The following is a 14274-nucleotide window of genomic DNA, read 5'->3' on the forward strand; positions in this document are numbered from 1 at the left end:
CTTGGTTGGAGCGGGAGCCCCAGGCTGGGGTTCGTGTTAGTTCTGCTGGACCAGGTGGGGCGGCAGCATCTGGGGCGTTAGGCAGCTGACTCAGCCGTGCCTCTCGCCCACCCCTCATCTAGGCACTGGGCACATAGAGGTACAGAGTCAGGGGAGCTGGGGGGTGAAGGTGGGGAGTCACCTGTGTGCCCCAGGTTGGGATGGTGGGCCATGGGAGGGGAGAGTAACTTCCCTGACTGCGGCCAGGGCCTGCGGTGTCTGCCTTCCACCCGACTTCTGGAGTGTGTTTCTTTCTTCCCCACCTCAGCTCAGGGTCCACCCTCCTTGGGCAATGTGGCCAGGTGGTTCTGAGCACAGCGGTGGGCTGAGGGGGTGCGGGGCCATGTCGCACTTCTGGTGGGGGTGCACAGTGGCTGAGAGGCATTGCAGGGACTGAGAGCCAGCCCCCTCAAGGTTTCATGAACCCTGGGATGTTGTTAAAGTGCAGATTGTGGCTCAGGAGATCTGGGGGGCAAGGGGGGCTCTGGTAATCTGTTTCTCTAACGAGCTGCTGCTTCTTGGGCCACACTGGCGGTAGCGGAGTCCCAGAAGGCTCCACCTGGTACCTGCTGCCTGGCAAGCTCCCACCAGGCCACGTGGAGGGAGGGGGCTGCTTGGCCTGGAGCCAGGAGCCACCACGCTGTTTGACCCCCAGGGGCCCTGTGCCCCCCAGGATCTTGGGCTGGTGATGCCGAAGGTTAGTCAATGTGCTTGTTGTCATAGAAACTAGGGATTGGCCCATAAATCATCTCACTCCATCCTCACAGCTCTGAGGGTGAGGGAAGACAAGCCCGTAAGGAGGGGAGGCACAGAGCGGTCTGGGGTTCACCCCAGGTTGTGGTTTTGGGTGGCAGAGGCAGGATCAGAGCCCCGCTCTGAGCAGAGGACCTTCCCACTCTGCCGGCGTCACTGATTTAGGTTTGGAGGCTGGCACGGCAGTGGCTGGGAGCTGTCCCCTGTGCTGTCGTGTGCCCACCGATCCTGAGGAGCCTGGCATTGTGGGCGGGGCGGGGGGCGGTCACCTCTGCCTTGAGCCGCTCGATCTCAATCTCCCCGTCCTCGATCTGCTGCCGCAGCTGCTTGGCCACCGTCTTCTCTGTCTCCACGACCTGCAGCAGGTGCAGGTACTTCTGCATCAGTGCCTCGTGCTCGGTGGCCAGGGTCCGGTAGCTGTGGACAGGCGGGTGGGCAGGTGAGACGCGGCCCACTTGGCCCCAGGGACCCGACCAGAGTGGCGCTCACCACCCACCCCCGTTGGGAGAGGACCTGAGTCCGGGACACGGTGCCTGTCCGATAACCTGGTCTCTGTAGCCAATGCAGACAGGCAGTCCTTGAGGGCAGGGATGGAGACGGCCTGACCTCAGGGCCAAGGTCAGTGCTGTGGCCTCATAAAGGGCTTCAGGCAAGCTGGCTTGATGCAAAGGTCAAGGAAGGGCCGTAGGATCCATCTGTCCATCGATCCTTCCTTCCTTCCTTCCTTCCATCCACCCATCCTTTCAACATCCGCTCATCAGTCATTTATCGATCATCAGTCATCCCCTGTTCATCTTCTCTATAGCGTGTGCCCTTGTGTCCATCCTCGGTCCGTGCGTCCATCCTCACATTCTGCCGCCCCACCCCCCTTTGCGGAGCCTTGGGCCCTGGGGGTGCCGAGAACTGCATTGGTCCCCGTCCCACTGTCTTCGGGGACACAGGCACAGAAACAGTGGTACCCCCTGAGCCAGGAAGATCTATTGCTCAGAGGGGTGCGTCTGGGTGTCCTGCCTCCCCCCCACACCCCGGCAGTCCTTAGCTCTGCTAGGGACTGTCTGGGGCAACAGCCCGGGACCCTTAAGACTCAGTCCCGCCTGGAGCCTCTGCGGAACACACTCCTGCCCTACTTTTCTGCCAGTCCAGCGAGTCTCCCCCAGGAAGGGGGTCCACGCTGCAGGCACCGCCCCCCCGCCACCGTGTGAGAGTGCAGAGCGGCATAAGGATTTCAGTCTCTGGGGGGCGAGAACTGAGGTCCTGGGGGAGCCCAGGACTGGTTTTGTGGCCCAGCCGCCGCCTGGGGCCAACTCAGAGTGACCTTACGCTGTGGTGTACCCATGAAACCCGACACCCAACTACATAGCGCTCAGCTTCCCTGATAAGAAAACGGGAATGAGCCTGGGCGAAGCAACAGGGCCTCTCCTTCCCTGGAGAGGGAAGTGGCACCCAGGGAGGCACCCTGAGCTCCTGGGCTCCTGCCAAGCTTCCGACCCCCTCCTCCCCCTGGCCACACCCACACCCCCTCTTCCAGAGCTGTGGGCTCGCTGCATCAGGCCCGGGGGTTCCCTCTCTTCTGCCTGGGCCGTGGGGCGGGGGCATACCTGGCGTGAGTGATGGCCGCCACCCACTCGTCACAGTCCTTTGCATCCTCTGTCCTCAGCTCCAAGGCCTTCTGGTTCTCGTGGCTGAAGTTAACGGTGAAGTAATGCTGCACGGAGAGGAAATCTCTGATTACCCGGGCGTCCGTGGAAGCGGCAGCGCCTGTCAGTCTGGCAGTTTGCACGGCACGTGCCGCCGCGTCCGCTGGCCACAGATGCCTGCGGAGCACAGAGCTGCTTAGTGCGCTGGGAGTCTTGATGGAGGCGGGCTTTGCATGGTGAAGCAGAACCTACGCTCGGGTATTGCAAGAGCCCACAGCACCCTATTCGCCCGCCAGCCAGTGTTCCTCCATCAGCCGCGCTACAGGGACAACACAAGGAGAGCCTCTCCAGGTACCCAGTCGGTGCAGCACACGTTTAAGTCACCCTTCAAATTTACCCAGCGGTCTTCCAGGTCCTGCGGGCAGAGAGGGGAAGCGGCACACTCAGTCCCCAGGAGCGCCCCCAGAGGCCACCTGTGTTGCGTGCAGGTGACTGAGGCAGAGCGGGTTACCTGCGGGCCTGTCCCCCAGGCTCCCAGGGAGCAGACACACACCTGTCGTGGTTTTAGGGGCAGTAATGCACGTAAAGTGCTCAGAACGATGCCAGAGGCCTAGTACACACACGGCTGCCGTCATTCCTGGGGTGCAGCGGCCCTGCGGGCAATGGAAGTGAAGGGCGTCTTGGAGGACAGGCACTGGTCCAGGGTGCCAGGACCAGGCTGGGCAGGGGGACAGGGCAGGGTGGTGGACCAAGCGGAAACAGGCTTGAGCCAAAAGCATGATTCCCAGGTTTCTGGCTGGAGCTCCTACGTGGGGGCTGGGGGTGCCACAGACTGGGGACATCGGGAGGAGGAAGGACAGATTTACAGGGTTGGGGAGGGGCGGGGTGGGGGATGGGCTTGCTGTCCTGTGTGCCTTGTCTCTCCAGGCTGCAATGGGCTGAGGGGGCAGCCTGTGGGGGCCCCTGGGTCTGGTCCTGGAGAAACCAGAGGAGCTGGGCAGGCGGTACGAGGACCATTCAGGAGAGGCCCTGGTGCAGCCCCGCATCCCTCTGCCCCTGCGTGTCAGGCGGCAGGGAGCAGCGGTACAAGGTGGGGTGTGTAAACTATTTTTAGCTTCTGCTGACATTTACTGGATTTCTGTTAATTGTCAATCTGGGTGGCAGCCAGGGTGTGTGTGTGTGGGGGGGGGTTGTTGCAGTCAGTGTCTCTCACTTGTTTCCTAGGAAACAGATAACTGGGGCTGGGGAAGGAAATGTCAGCCACAGCCTCAAATAACTGAATTCAGGAGGCTCCAGTGGGCACCCCTCCGCCTCGAGGCAGAAGCGGGCAGAGAGGGCGCCACAGGTGGGTTCCTAGTGTTTCCCCCTCTCGAGAGCTGATGGGCTAGTGCGTGTGCGTCTCCCGGGATCGGTTTATTCCCACACTCCCCAATGCGAACAAGTATTAGCAACTGTTTCGAAGCTGGTGGACCCGAGGCTCAGAGAAGTTGAGCCACCTGCTTAAGGCCACACAGCTGGAAGGCAGAGGGGAGAGCCGGGGTAACAAAGCTTCACTGAGCACCAACTGCGGGGTCCTGCCCTGGACCTGGCACTGGGGTGTGAAGATGAAGGGCCCTACGGGCAGGTGAGACACAAGGACAGCGGGCAGGGCCCCCAGGGCAGGGTGAGCTCCAGGTAACGACAGTGGAGGAGGGCGGGCGAGGCTGAGTGGTGGGACAGGTCCCGTCTGGGCCTAGGAGACTCAGGTGGGCATTTTCTCCTTGGGTTCCATTAATAACCACCATAGCGGTCCCAACAGAGTCCCCTCTTTCATGTAAGCTGCTCTGAATGGGCTCCTGCTCCTTCCCTTAAGTGGAACCCTCCCCCCCATTGCCCCCAAGGACACTGAGCTCTCAGCCTGGGCAGGAGGAGCTTTCATTTGCGAAACAGGTGGCGGAAGGCCTTTGTTGCCATGACACAGGAGCTGGGCTTATTCATTGACTAACAGCAAAAGCCACAAGCAGGTGACACTACATTGGCCTCTTGGGGCATGGGTGGTGACAGGGACCTGCAGGGGTGGGGTGGGGGGGGGCTGGCTCCTCAGGAACCACGTCTATGAGCCTTCAGGGACAGCAGGAGGCGCACTCCCACCGTGAAGGCCTGGAGCTCCCCCTTTTCCCAAGTCGGTTCACCACAAAGCTCTACGGCTTTCATGCCTTGGAACATCTGGCAACATCCCATCAGACCGGTGTTCCGGGGAGTCCCCCCTGGGACTTGGGTTGGAATTTATTATTTGTCATTTAGACTTGGGGCCTGCGCCCTGTCTCTTCACTTTTGTATTTCCCTTTCCACACCAGGCGGAGGATCTCGCGCACCTCACAGGGTTGTGTAAACCAGATGGCGTTGTGGGAACACCTCGGTCGCAGAGTGCTGGCTGATGGTCTGTGAACCCACGGGGTTGGTTGTCTGCACGGTGCAGGTGCTGGCTGGATGCAGCCTGCCCCGGGACACACGCCCGTGTGTTCATTCACATGTGTGTACACACAGCATCCTAACATCCACATCTACCTGGCCCCCTGAGTGTTTGAAAACTGGGTCTTTGCAGATGGAAGCAGGTCAAGATGAGGTCACATAGACAGATGTGACATGTAAGCAAGGAGGCAGGCGTGGGACAGCTTGTCTGCGGGTCACGTAATGCCTAGTATGGGCCGCAGCCATTGGTGCCGGGAGAAGCAGGAAAAACTCTCCTCCAGAGCCTTCCGGCCTCTGGCACTGAGAGTAAGTTTCTGCTGTTTTAAGTTAAAGAAATCGAAAACTTTACCACAAGTGCGGCTGCACACAGGCTGCAGCCAGCGCCGTGGGGGCGGGGCCTGGGAGACGATGGGAACCAACCGAGGGTTGTGCTGAGGTCAAAGGGCTCTTACCCACCAGGGGCTGCTGGCCGTCTTCACAGCAGCCTCAGCTCTGGTTTCTCTCTCATTCCTAATGTCCGCCACCCACCAAGTCCTGTGCTGACTGACATCTCTGGCCTCTGCCCCCCGTCCTCGCTGCCACTCCCTGCCTCTGAGCTTCCACATCTCCCGCTTGGACCGCGAAACAGCCCCCTTCTGGCCTCCCTGGCCCTGGGCTTGTTAATCCAGCATGGCTAGAATCCAGACCCACTGGGCCCCTGCTCACGGTACCCTCCAAAGAGGGAGGCCTGGATGCCGGCCCTCGTGGTCTCCCTCACCCTGTACTGGGTCTCACTCTGGCGCCCTGGTGAGCCAGGGCCAGCTTCTCTGGGCTGGGTCCTGCCTGCTCCCTGCTGGCCACCCTTGGGGCTGCAGTCCCAGCTGCCGTCCTCAGCTACTGCATGTGTCCCGATATCCCAGTGCACAGGGGCGTGCTAGAGAGAACCTGACGTGGTGCCATCCATGTATGTGCACACGCATTTTTGCACGCTTACGTGCACTGCCCCAGCTGGGAGTCCATGTCTCCCCATCCTCCCTCAGTAAGGGGCTGTCCACCCAGGCTCCTCCTCACACCTGCACACCCCAGGTCCCCTCTCCACCTCTCACCCTTAGGGTCCCAGGGAGGCCACTCTGTTCTTCAGCCCTTGTGGGGAGGGATCCCATCCTGACCCAGGCCAGGCCACCCCTGGTGTGTCTGCCAACCCTGTCACTGCTTCTACAGCACAGTGTATGCTCCTCAGCCATGAGCCCCTCCTGGCCCGCTGCACCGCCCTTGTGCCTGGCACACAGTGGGGCCTCCCTGGGTACCTATGTCCCAGACCGGCCTCGATGCACGTGCTGGCCTCTGCTGGCCCCACTGATGCTTCCGTACCAGTCCAGACAGGCCTGGCCTGCCTGCGCCCCACAGCAGCCCTCACCTGATGGGGCTGCACAGGGGCTACACCCCACTTCGTGACCCTCTCCCTCTGCTATGAGTGTCTTCATTCCACCCAATCTGCGCCTCTGAGTTCTCAAGTCAGCAACTCCCCAGAACTCTCTCTGAAAGCTGAGTGGGTGGTGGCTGGACAGGAAGGTGTGGACACAGCACTTGGAGCTTTCACGGGATGAGAACTGGACGCCCCCCGCCACTGCCCACTAAGCTCAGGGGTGTGCCTTGCTCATCACTGCAGCATAACCCGGCCCATCCTGACTAGCACACCAGTTAGGAGGACACCACCTAAGTCCAGCAGCCTGGACTGTAGCAGTGGAGGGTGAGAGGACACAGGTGGGGGCATCTGAGAGAGACTGAGGAGGTCAGACTAGCAGGGCTGGTGGTGGGGTGGCCCCAGGGATGCAGCAGGCTCCCACGGCAGCCCTTTTTCCTCTTGTAGGCCACCTCACTCAGACTTTTTCCGAAACCCACAAGTTCTTTCTGTTAAAATGCACCATCTTAACTTCATGTCCAAGGGCAGAGCTCGGTGATGACTTGCTCCGAAAGCCTCAGGCCCCTGACCCACTCCCAGTCTGCCCTGGGGTCTGAGGATGTGCTGCTCTGTCCGCCACCCTGCCCAGGGCTGAGTCCTGCCGGCAGCAGCGACCCGCTGCACACCTTACACTCACACGTGCAGCCAAAGGATGTGTGAGGAGTGATGTAAGGTCAGAATAGGAAAGCCTGGGAGGGTCTGCCCTCAGGGCCAGCCCTGCACAGGGCTCAGCCCACGGCCTGTCGGCGCAGCCCTCCGAGCTGCTGACCTGTCTCGGCTTTCGTGGGGGCTCCTCCAGACCACAGAGGTCACAAGGGGCTGGTCCTGCATGCACATCATTCCATCCGTCCTCACAGCGCACCAGCCTGTCCCTGACCTTCCCACCAGCCACCTCTCTGGTGTGTGCTGGACGCACATGTCTGAGATAGCTGCCCTTCAGCTTCTCTTTGTAAAGACGAAAGATGCCCTTCACTCGCTCTTCTACATGTGATTGTAAAAGGCTTATTTTAAGGTCTGTCTTGGATTTTCCAATCTGAAGAACCTAAGAACTCAACTGGGAAGTATCTTTTTGAAAATAATTATCTCACTTTTCAGGGGAAACAGGTTGCGTTCATTTTACCAGATTAGTAAGATCTGGTCTTTAATGTATTAACTTTCTGAATGTAACAAGTGGCCTGGATGTCCACTGACTTTAACGACCCAGAACTGGGAGGCCTGGCTTAAGTTCTTTCTGTTAAAATGCACCATCCTAACTTCATGTCCAAGGTCAGGGCTCCGTGTTGACTTGCTCCAGACCTGGCAGAGGCCTGGGTGACCCATCGTTTCCCTGAGGAAGACCTGGTGCTAAAGGTCAAAGCTGACTCTGTGACAGCTGCGGGTTATCGATAAGAGCTACTGTGTTGTGCTGGGATGTTACAAACGGCCCCCGGTTTACTACTTAGGACACGGCTGCCAGGCAGGCTCTGTTATGGTCTGCAGCTCACACATGGGCAAACTGAGGCTCAGAGAGCATGTAGACCTTCCCAGGCTAGGGGGAAGCACAACCGAGATGCAAGGCTAGCCTCTGTGGCTGGAAACCCATGGCTTTCCCCTAACACCGCCTGGTCGTCAGAGGCAAGGTGACAAAGAGCTCAGTGAATGAGCTAGGAGGAGAGGCTGCGCGTCTGAGGGCCTGCATGGCCCTCCCTGAGTGGGGGACCAGCAGTGGGGGTGTCCAAGGCTCCCAGCTGCTCCCTGCACGACAGTCGTCCTCGCAGAGGCGTCTGGGCGTTGGCAGTGTTCTGGGGCCCTGCCAAGTCGGCGCGTCACCAGCGCTGCTGCATCAACATCGGGGGCTGAGCCTGTTCTGGGCTGCTGGCACCCGGGCTCGAGCTCCAGGCTCCCATGGGGTCCAGGGAACAGGACGGTGGGGCGTGGATGCCTGCCTCGGGGCGTGGTCAGGGGACCCAGGTGGGAATGAGAGCCCCTTCACAAGTCACGTGGCCGACAGTGATATAATTTCACTGCTGTTAATACATTTTTTTCTCTCTTTGGCTTGGCAGAGGACGGTAAGCTACAACAACCTGTGCCCCCAGCCCACGTCTTGGTGCGGTCGGCGGTTAAAAAGCCCGGGTTTGGGGGTTAGGCAGGCGCGAGCTCACGTGCAGACTCCGCGGTGGAGTCTCTGCAGCCCCGAGCGAGCACCGTAACCTCTGGGCCTCAGCTTTGTCATCTCCAAAATGCGCCAACCGTGACCCGCTCACAGGGTTGCCGGGGCGATTAAGGGAGGTGCCGGGCACACAGTAGGTGCTCAACCAATTGCGTTCACTGTGACCGCGCGTTTTTGCCTGGTGTTCAAAGCGCTGTGATAGATGATGCACATCCGAACCCGCGTTCCTGCCCGCGTTCCTACCCGGTCACTGCCGGAGCACCCGTGGCGGGGGTTTGGGTGCAGGTCAACGTTTTTAAAGCGCAAAGGAAGAAATTTCATCCACACTCGGGTCTGCTCGAGAGCCCACCCCGGGTGCACGGTTGCCGGGGGGTGTGGCCCTCAGTGCTTGCCCCTCCTGCGTCTACGCGATTGCGCTCACGTGACTCTGGAGAGCGGGAGAGACGCCCGCCTCCCTCCTGCCGTCCAGCCTTGTTCTCGCGAGACTGCGCAGGGTGGGCCTCGGGCGCACGACGACGGCTGGCCGGCACCTGGTCCCGCCCCCTTGCGCGGCCTCTGAGGGAGTTGCCGCCACCTGTGTGACCGTGTCCCGCCCGTGGCTCTGCGCAGAGTCCCCTCGGCCCCTCACGGACCGGAGTCAGCTCAGCCCAGCCGAGCCCCGCGTGCCGCCTGCACCTGCCTGAGCTGGGAGCCCGGACTGGTGAGTGAGCGCGCGAGGAAGGTGCTGGAGATGCCCCCGCCGAGGGGAGCGGTGAGGGGGCTGCTGCGGGGGCCGCGGGCCCGTGTGGGGAAGGGGCTGGGCAGCAGAGCCCCCGACGCGGGGAGCACTTGCAACACGAGGCTCAAGGCTCCCTTTTCGCGGGACGCACAGGGCCTGGCACGGCTGAGTCACGCATGTCCGAGTGTAGGCGCCGGGCACGGGTGCCTGGTGTTTCCTGGTCCCAATTAGGGTCCAGTTACCGGGCGTAAACCCGTCTTCAGCTCTAGAAACGTCCGGGGAGGGGGGGGGTGGAGACGGCCTCTCCGCGTGGAGAACCCCGGCCTGTGCCCACCCCCATCTCAGTTGCTGGCGCCACATGTACGCGTGTGAGGGGTGTCGCTTTCGGCTCGACCTGTCGTCCGTCCTCCTTTGCTTCGCGTTTGCCTTTTTCTTGTTGGCCCCGGGGTCTGAAAGCCGCCTGGCCGGGCAGGGCTGGCCTCCTCTGTGGACCGGCCACACCCAGAGCCTTAGATCCGAACCCGTCGGGCACCGGGCGCATGTCCCGTGATCAGGGCCCCGGGCGGGCTTCCCCGTGACTCCAGGGGCCGAGAGCGGGCACTGTGGGCTCCCAGCTTCCGCAGCCTCGGCCCGCAGCAGTGCCAGCGCTCTGAGGAGCTGGATGCGCCCCCCGGGACTCCGGACGAGCCGGGGGTCCACACTGTGACCGCTCCTGGTTGCGGGGTGAGGGGATTGCCGGGGTTGGTTTTGGCAGGTGCGCCCGTGAGAAGCTGTGGCTGGAAGTTTTTTTCAGGGGGCTCAAAATGAGGGTGAGAAAAGTGGGTTTGGGGTAACTCCATGCCCAAGCCAGGCAAGGGACGCCAAGGGGAAGTGGAACCCAAACTGCAAGTGCAGGGTCTTGTGCCCCTGGGCGTTGCCAGCGGGCCGGGAGCAGAGGAGGTCGGCACCGAGCAGGCAGGTCCCAGGCCGCGGCGGGGCTGGGGTCGCGCGCAAGCAGGACAGTCCCCGACCTGAGCTCCAGGACCCTGGGGCTGCGCCAGACTCAGCCGGCAGAGAGCGCGTCCTGTCAGGGTGGGCACGGTGCCCTGTGCCCACGTGTGCCGGTGCCCCGCCCTTCTCTGTCTTACCGCAGCCCTGCTGCACGGGGGGCCCGTATTTAGGGGCCCCCGGGACTGTGACCATCCAGCCTCTCAGGCCTGTGGCACAGCACAGGGCTGGGACTGGAGCCGGGTCAGCCCTTAGGGTGTCAAACGTGGAGTTAACACGCTACACCAGCAAGTTCCGCTCAGTAAGCATTTCCTGTGTACCTACTGTGTGCGGTATCCTTGACCCATTCATTCCTCTCATGGGGGGACAACCAGCCAGGATTTGCTTTCTGTTCCTTCAGGAGCTGCCCCTGGCTCTTCCGGGTGGAAGCTGCCTGCTCAGGCCCGGGTATAAATGGTATTTTCCAGAGCCACTTCCCCACCGGGTACTAGACAGTCCAGTCAGACCACCGCTTGGCCTTGTGGAGGCCACCTGGCGGGGCCGCTCTGCCACGGGCCAGCAGGTTTTGGGTCAAGGCTTCCTGGGGGCCCAGATGCAAGGCAAATGTGCCCAGAGTGGCCTGGAGCCTGGCATCTGGCCGGGGCTCTGGGGGGCCACTGGGTACCTGGGTCAAGGAGAAACATGGAGCACCCAGCTGCTAAGGTCCTCCGTGTTCCTCAAAGACTTAGAAGACAGCCCTGGCTGCTGTGGCTCAGTTGATGGAGCACCGGCCTGCGAACCAAAGGGTGGCCGGTTCGATTCCCAGTCAGGGCACACGCCTTGATTGTGGGCCAGGTCCCCAGTACGGGACGCGTGAGGGGCAACCACATGCAGATGTTTCTCTCCCTTTCTTTCTCCTTCCCTTCCCCTGTCTCTAAAAATAAACAAATAAAACCTTAAAGAAAAGGTTTGGAAGGGAAAAAGCAGTAAAGTTTTGTAGACCCGCGCGAGTGAAAGGAGGCTGTCCTTCCCCACAGGTGGCAGACGCTCACTCTGGAGTCAGATGGAAATCTGCACAAGAGTAGGGGACAGCGTGCCTTTGGTGGAAATTTGTACCTGGGCCGGGCAGTGCCAGGATCAGCCACTTCTCTCAACCCTGTTGCTTACAGCCCCCGCCCTGTGGAAGAGGAAGCAGAGGCTGTACCGTCTCCCCGAGGTTCCTTTCAGCTTTAACGTCCTGTGTTAGGGCTTAATTCCCTGTCCAGGTGGATATAATTCAGATTCAACTAAGATTCACTTAGATTTAACTGAAATGTGTTGTGAGCCTATGTTCCTATACATTATTTCATTGTATTCACAAAGTCCCAGAATGGTGGGGGTTCTGATCACCATTCTGCAGGTTACAAACAGGGGCTCAGAGAAGTTGTGTGAGCTGAGGTCCCACCGACGGGAAGTTGCAGAGTGGAGATGAGTCTTGGGTCTGCTTCTGGCTTCCAAGGGGCTGGGGACAGACACTGTGAGCCCAGCAGCCAGTCAGCTCCCCCCACCCCTCTCTCCCTGCCTGTCCAGGAACTCAGCTCTGGGGTCTGGTATAGGGGCTCCTGCTGGGGCTGCAGGCTGCTGGTCATGCATACAGGTAGACTTTGGCTGGCAAGGGGTGGCAGAGTTCTAGAAGGCTGGGAGGGGCAGGTCACCTAAAGCTGAGAGCAGTGTCTCTTCCCTGGCCTGGGTCTGGCTCTCCCACGCGGGTCCTCTCGACTCCTGTGTGCTTTTTCAGCCTAAGGAGCTGCCTGTGCTCCACTCTGCTCTGCCACCTGGGAGCCCCTGCCTGTCATGCGGCTTGTCATCCCCAGAAACCCACCTTCGAATACTCCTGTCCAAACCCCCGGCCCCACAGGCTGAGGGCAGGGACGGAGGAGGTGTGCTGCACAGACGCATCTCACAGCTGCCTTGACAGTTAGAGGACAGCTTTAGGCAGTGCTTTCATGTCAGCCCCCTCAGCCCCCATCCTTCACCCCCAGTCAGAAGCAATGGCTTCTGAGATTACTCTTGTTCCTCAGAGCCCTGACATAGCCTCAACTCTTGGCATGACACTGGACGAGTAATTTCCTCTCTCTGGGCTTCAGCGTCCTCATCTGGGTGATAGCCACCTGGCTGGGCCCCCCTGGAACTCTCAGGTCCCTCCCAGCGTTCACACTTTGGGACCCACCGCCTTTCACTTTACCTTCCCATTGGCAGGGGGTGGACCAGATGCCTCTGGAGAGGGCATCAAGCTTACAAATTGCTCTCTCTCTGTCTCCTCGTTCCCACTTGGCGGCGGCAGGTGCGCATCCCTCCCTCCACGCTGAAGGCGCACCCTCACTGGGCCCAAGCCTCGTCACATCCAGGTCTGGCCCCTTAGCCTGGCAGCTCAAGAAACTCCAGTGCAGCCGCTCTGTAGCCGGGACTGCGGTGGTGGTGGAGACGCAGGGGGTGGGGGAGGAGACAGGCGCTCCTTGTCCCGCCCCCTGGCCTCCGCAGCACCCTGGCCCAGCACTTCCATGGGGTGCTTGGAACCCCTGGGTTTGTTGTGGGGGCCTGGGGCCAGCTGGGACACCATCACTGGTCAATGGCAACTAGCCGACCCTTCGAACCGCAACCCCCGAACTTGGCACAGCCGGCAAAGGCTCCTCTTTGCTCCCGGCTGCAGTGAGGCAGGGCTGGGACTGCGGCGCGGGGATGCCTCCTTCTCGCCCTTCCCCTGCCTCGCACTGGAAATCACATCTCCCAGGTCCCGGACGGGCAACAGGGGCTCTCTGGGGCTGAGGGGTGGGAGTGGAGATGGAGAGCACCATTTGGGGCTGGACGTGAGTTCACATTCATCATTCCTGTCTGGCCCCCGAGCCCCATCTCCCTTCTCATCTCTGCCTCCCGGCCCCTCTGGCCCTGCTCCCAGGAAGCTTCCCGGGAAAGGCAGTCGCAACCCGCACATACTCCCCGCTCCGCAGTCCCTGCACCCTCTACCCACCCGCGGGGTCACCCACCCACTTGGGTCAGCCCTCTTCTGAGCCAGGGGTGCTAAGAGTGCAGGAACCAAAGTTTGGGTCCTACCGGCCCCGAGTCCCTGGGTGGTGAGAGGTCAGGTGCGGCGCTGGTCTCACCTGTTTCTCCAGTGGCTCCTTGGCTGAGAGCGCTGGCTTGGGGGAGGGCGCGCGATCGCACACGCAGCCCTCCAGCAGGTAGAGCCCTGAGGGCCGCGCGCTGGAGTCGCTTTCGAAGTAGAAGAGCAGGTTCTGCAGCAGCGCGAACCACTTGGTTTGCCATTTTGTATTGTCCGAGCTCCGTTTGCTCAGGTAGCCTTTTCGCGTGCCGTCCTTGCGTGCCAGCAGCCCCAGGGACGCGACGTGGCCATCGTTCAGCCGGATCCCCTTCTGCATGGTGCTCCGAGGCCAGCCAGACCCCACGCGCTTACATCTTCTCCGCGCGGCCCCAGCAGCCCCCAGTCAGTGCGCTGCGTGCTGCCTCTCTCTGGCACTGGCTCGCTCCTTTTCGCTCTCCCCTCCCCCTCAAATGTCTACACTCCGGGATCTGGCGCCTGGCCACGGCTTCTGCAATCCAGATGTACCATTCCCTGCCGAGACTTCTTCTCCGCTCCGCAGAGCCCTGGGGCCCAGGAGATGCCACAGGACCCTGTCCTTCGGCACCTGGGAAACTGAGGGAGTGGGGAGCTGCCTGGCTGGTGAGGGGCAGGCGGAGTCATGTGACGCCGATCCCTCCAAGAGCCCGTTTCAGCGACGCGGACAGGGACACACACGCAGTCTGCCAGGCGCAGAGCCACGCAGGCTGTACCTTAGCACCTCCTCCCTCTCCCGGACACACACGCACAGATACAACCGCTGTCTGCCTGCCCCTGATCTCCCCTCTCCCCTCCGGGTGTTAAAAAGCAAATCAGATCAATGTCTGTTAACCCTGTGGAACCCTGGAGGCTCGTCCTCCCAGAGTTTGTGTCTTTCACCCCTTTGCGGATGCAGGAGACCTGGGGTAAAGTTCCGGTTGTCATTCTCTCCAAAGGCTCCTTCCTGGTACTTTATTTTTCTGATCCGAGTTGGATGGAGGTGATGTAAGGTGGATCTAAAAGAGC

At 61.0% G+C, this 14274-nt stretch overlaps 1 protein-coding gene across 3 annotated transcripts in view; it reads right to left on the reverse strand.

The window, feature by feature from the left end:
- The window catches only part of RASGRF1 (Ras protein specific guanine nucleotide releasing factor 1), a 53260-nt gene extending 39280 nt beyond the window's left edge, over positions 1–13980 (reverse strand). For all 3 annotated transcript variants that reach the window (XM_024561785.3, XM_053913227.1, XM_053913228.1), the window contains exons 1-3: positions 13295–13980; positions 2391–2497; positions 1062–1209 (exon numbers count right to left, since the gene is read on the reverse strand). In XM_024561785.3, the coding sequence (XP_024417553.2) occupies positions 1062–1209; positions 2391–2497; positions 13295–13570 (531 nt within the window). In that variant the 5' untranslated portion in view covers positions 13571–13980. The remainder of the gene's footprint in view (positions 1–1061; positions 1210–2390; positions 2498–13294) is intronic.
- Positions 13981–14274: the final 294 nt, after the last annotated feature.

The sequence above is a fragment of the Desmodus rotundus genome, chromosome 10 (assembly GCF_022682495.2).
Source record: "Desmodus rotundus isolate HL8 chromosome 10, HLdesRot8A.1, whole genome shotgun sequence".
Taxonomy (NCBI): domain Eukaryota; kingdom Metazoa; phylum Chordata; class Mammalia; order Chiroptera; family Phyllostomidae; genus Desmodus; species Desmodus rotundus.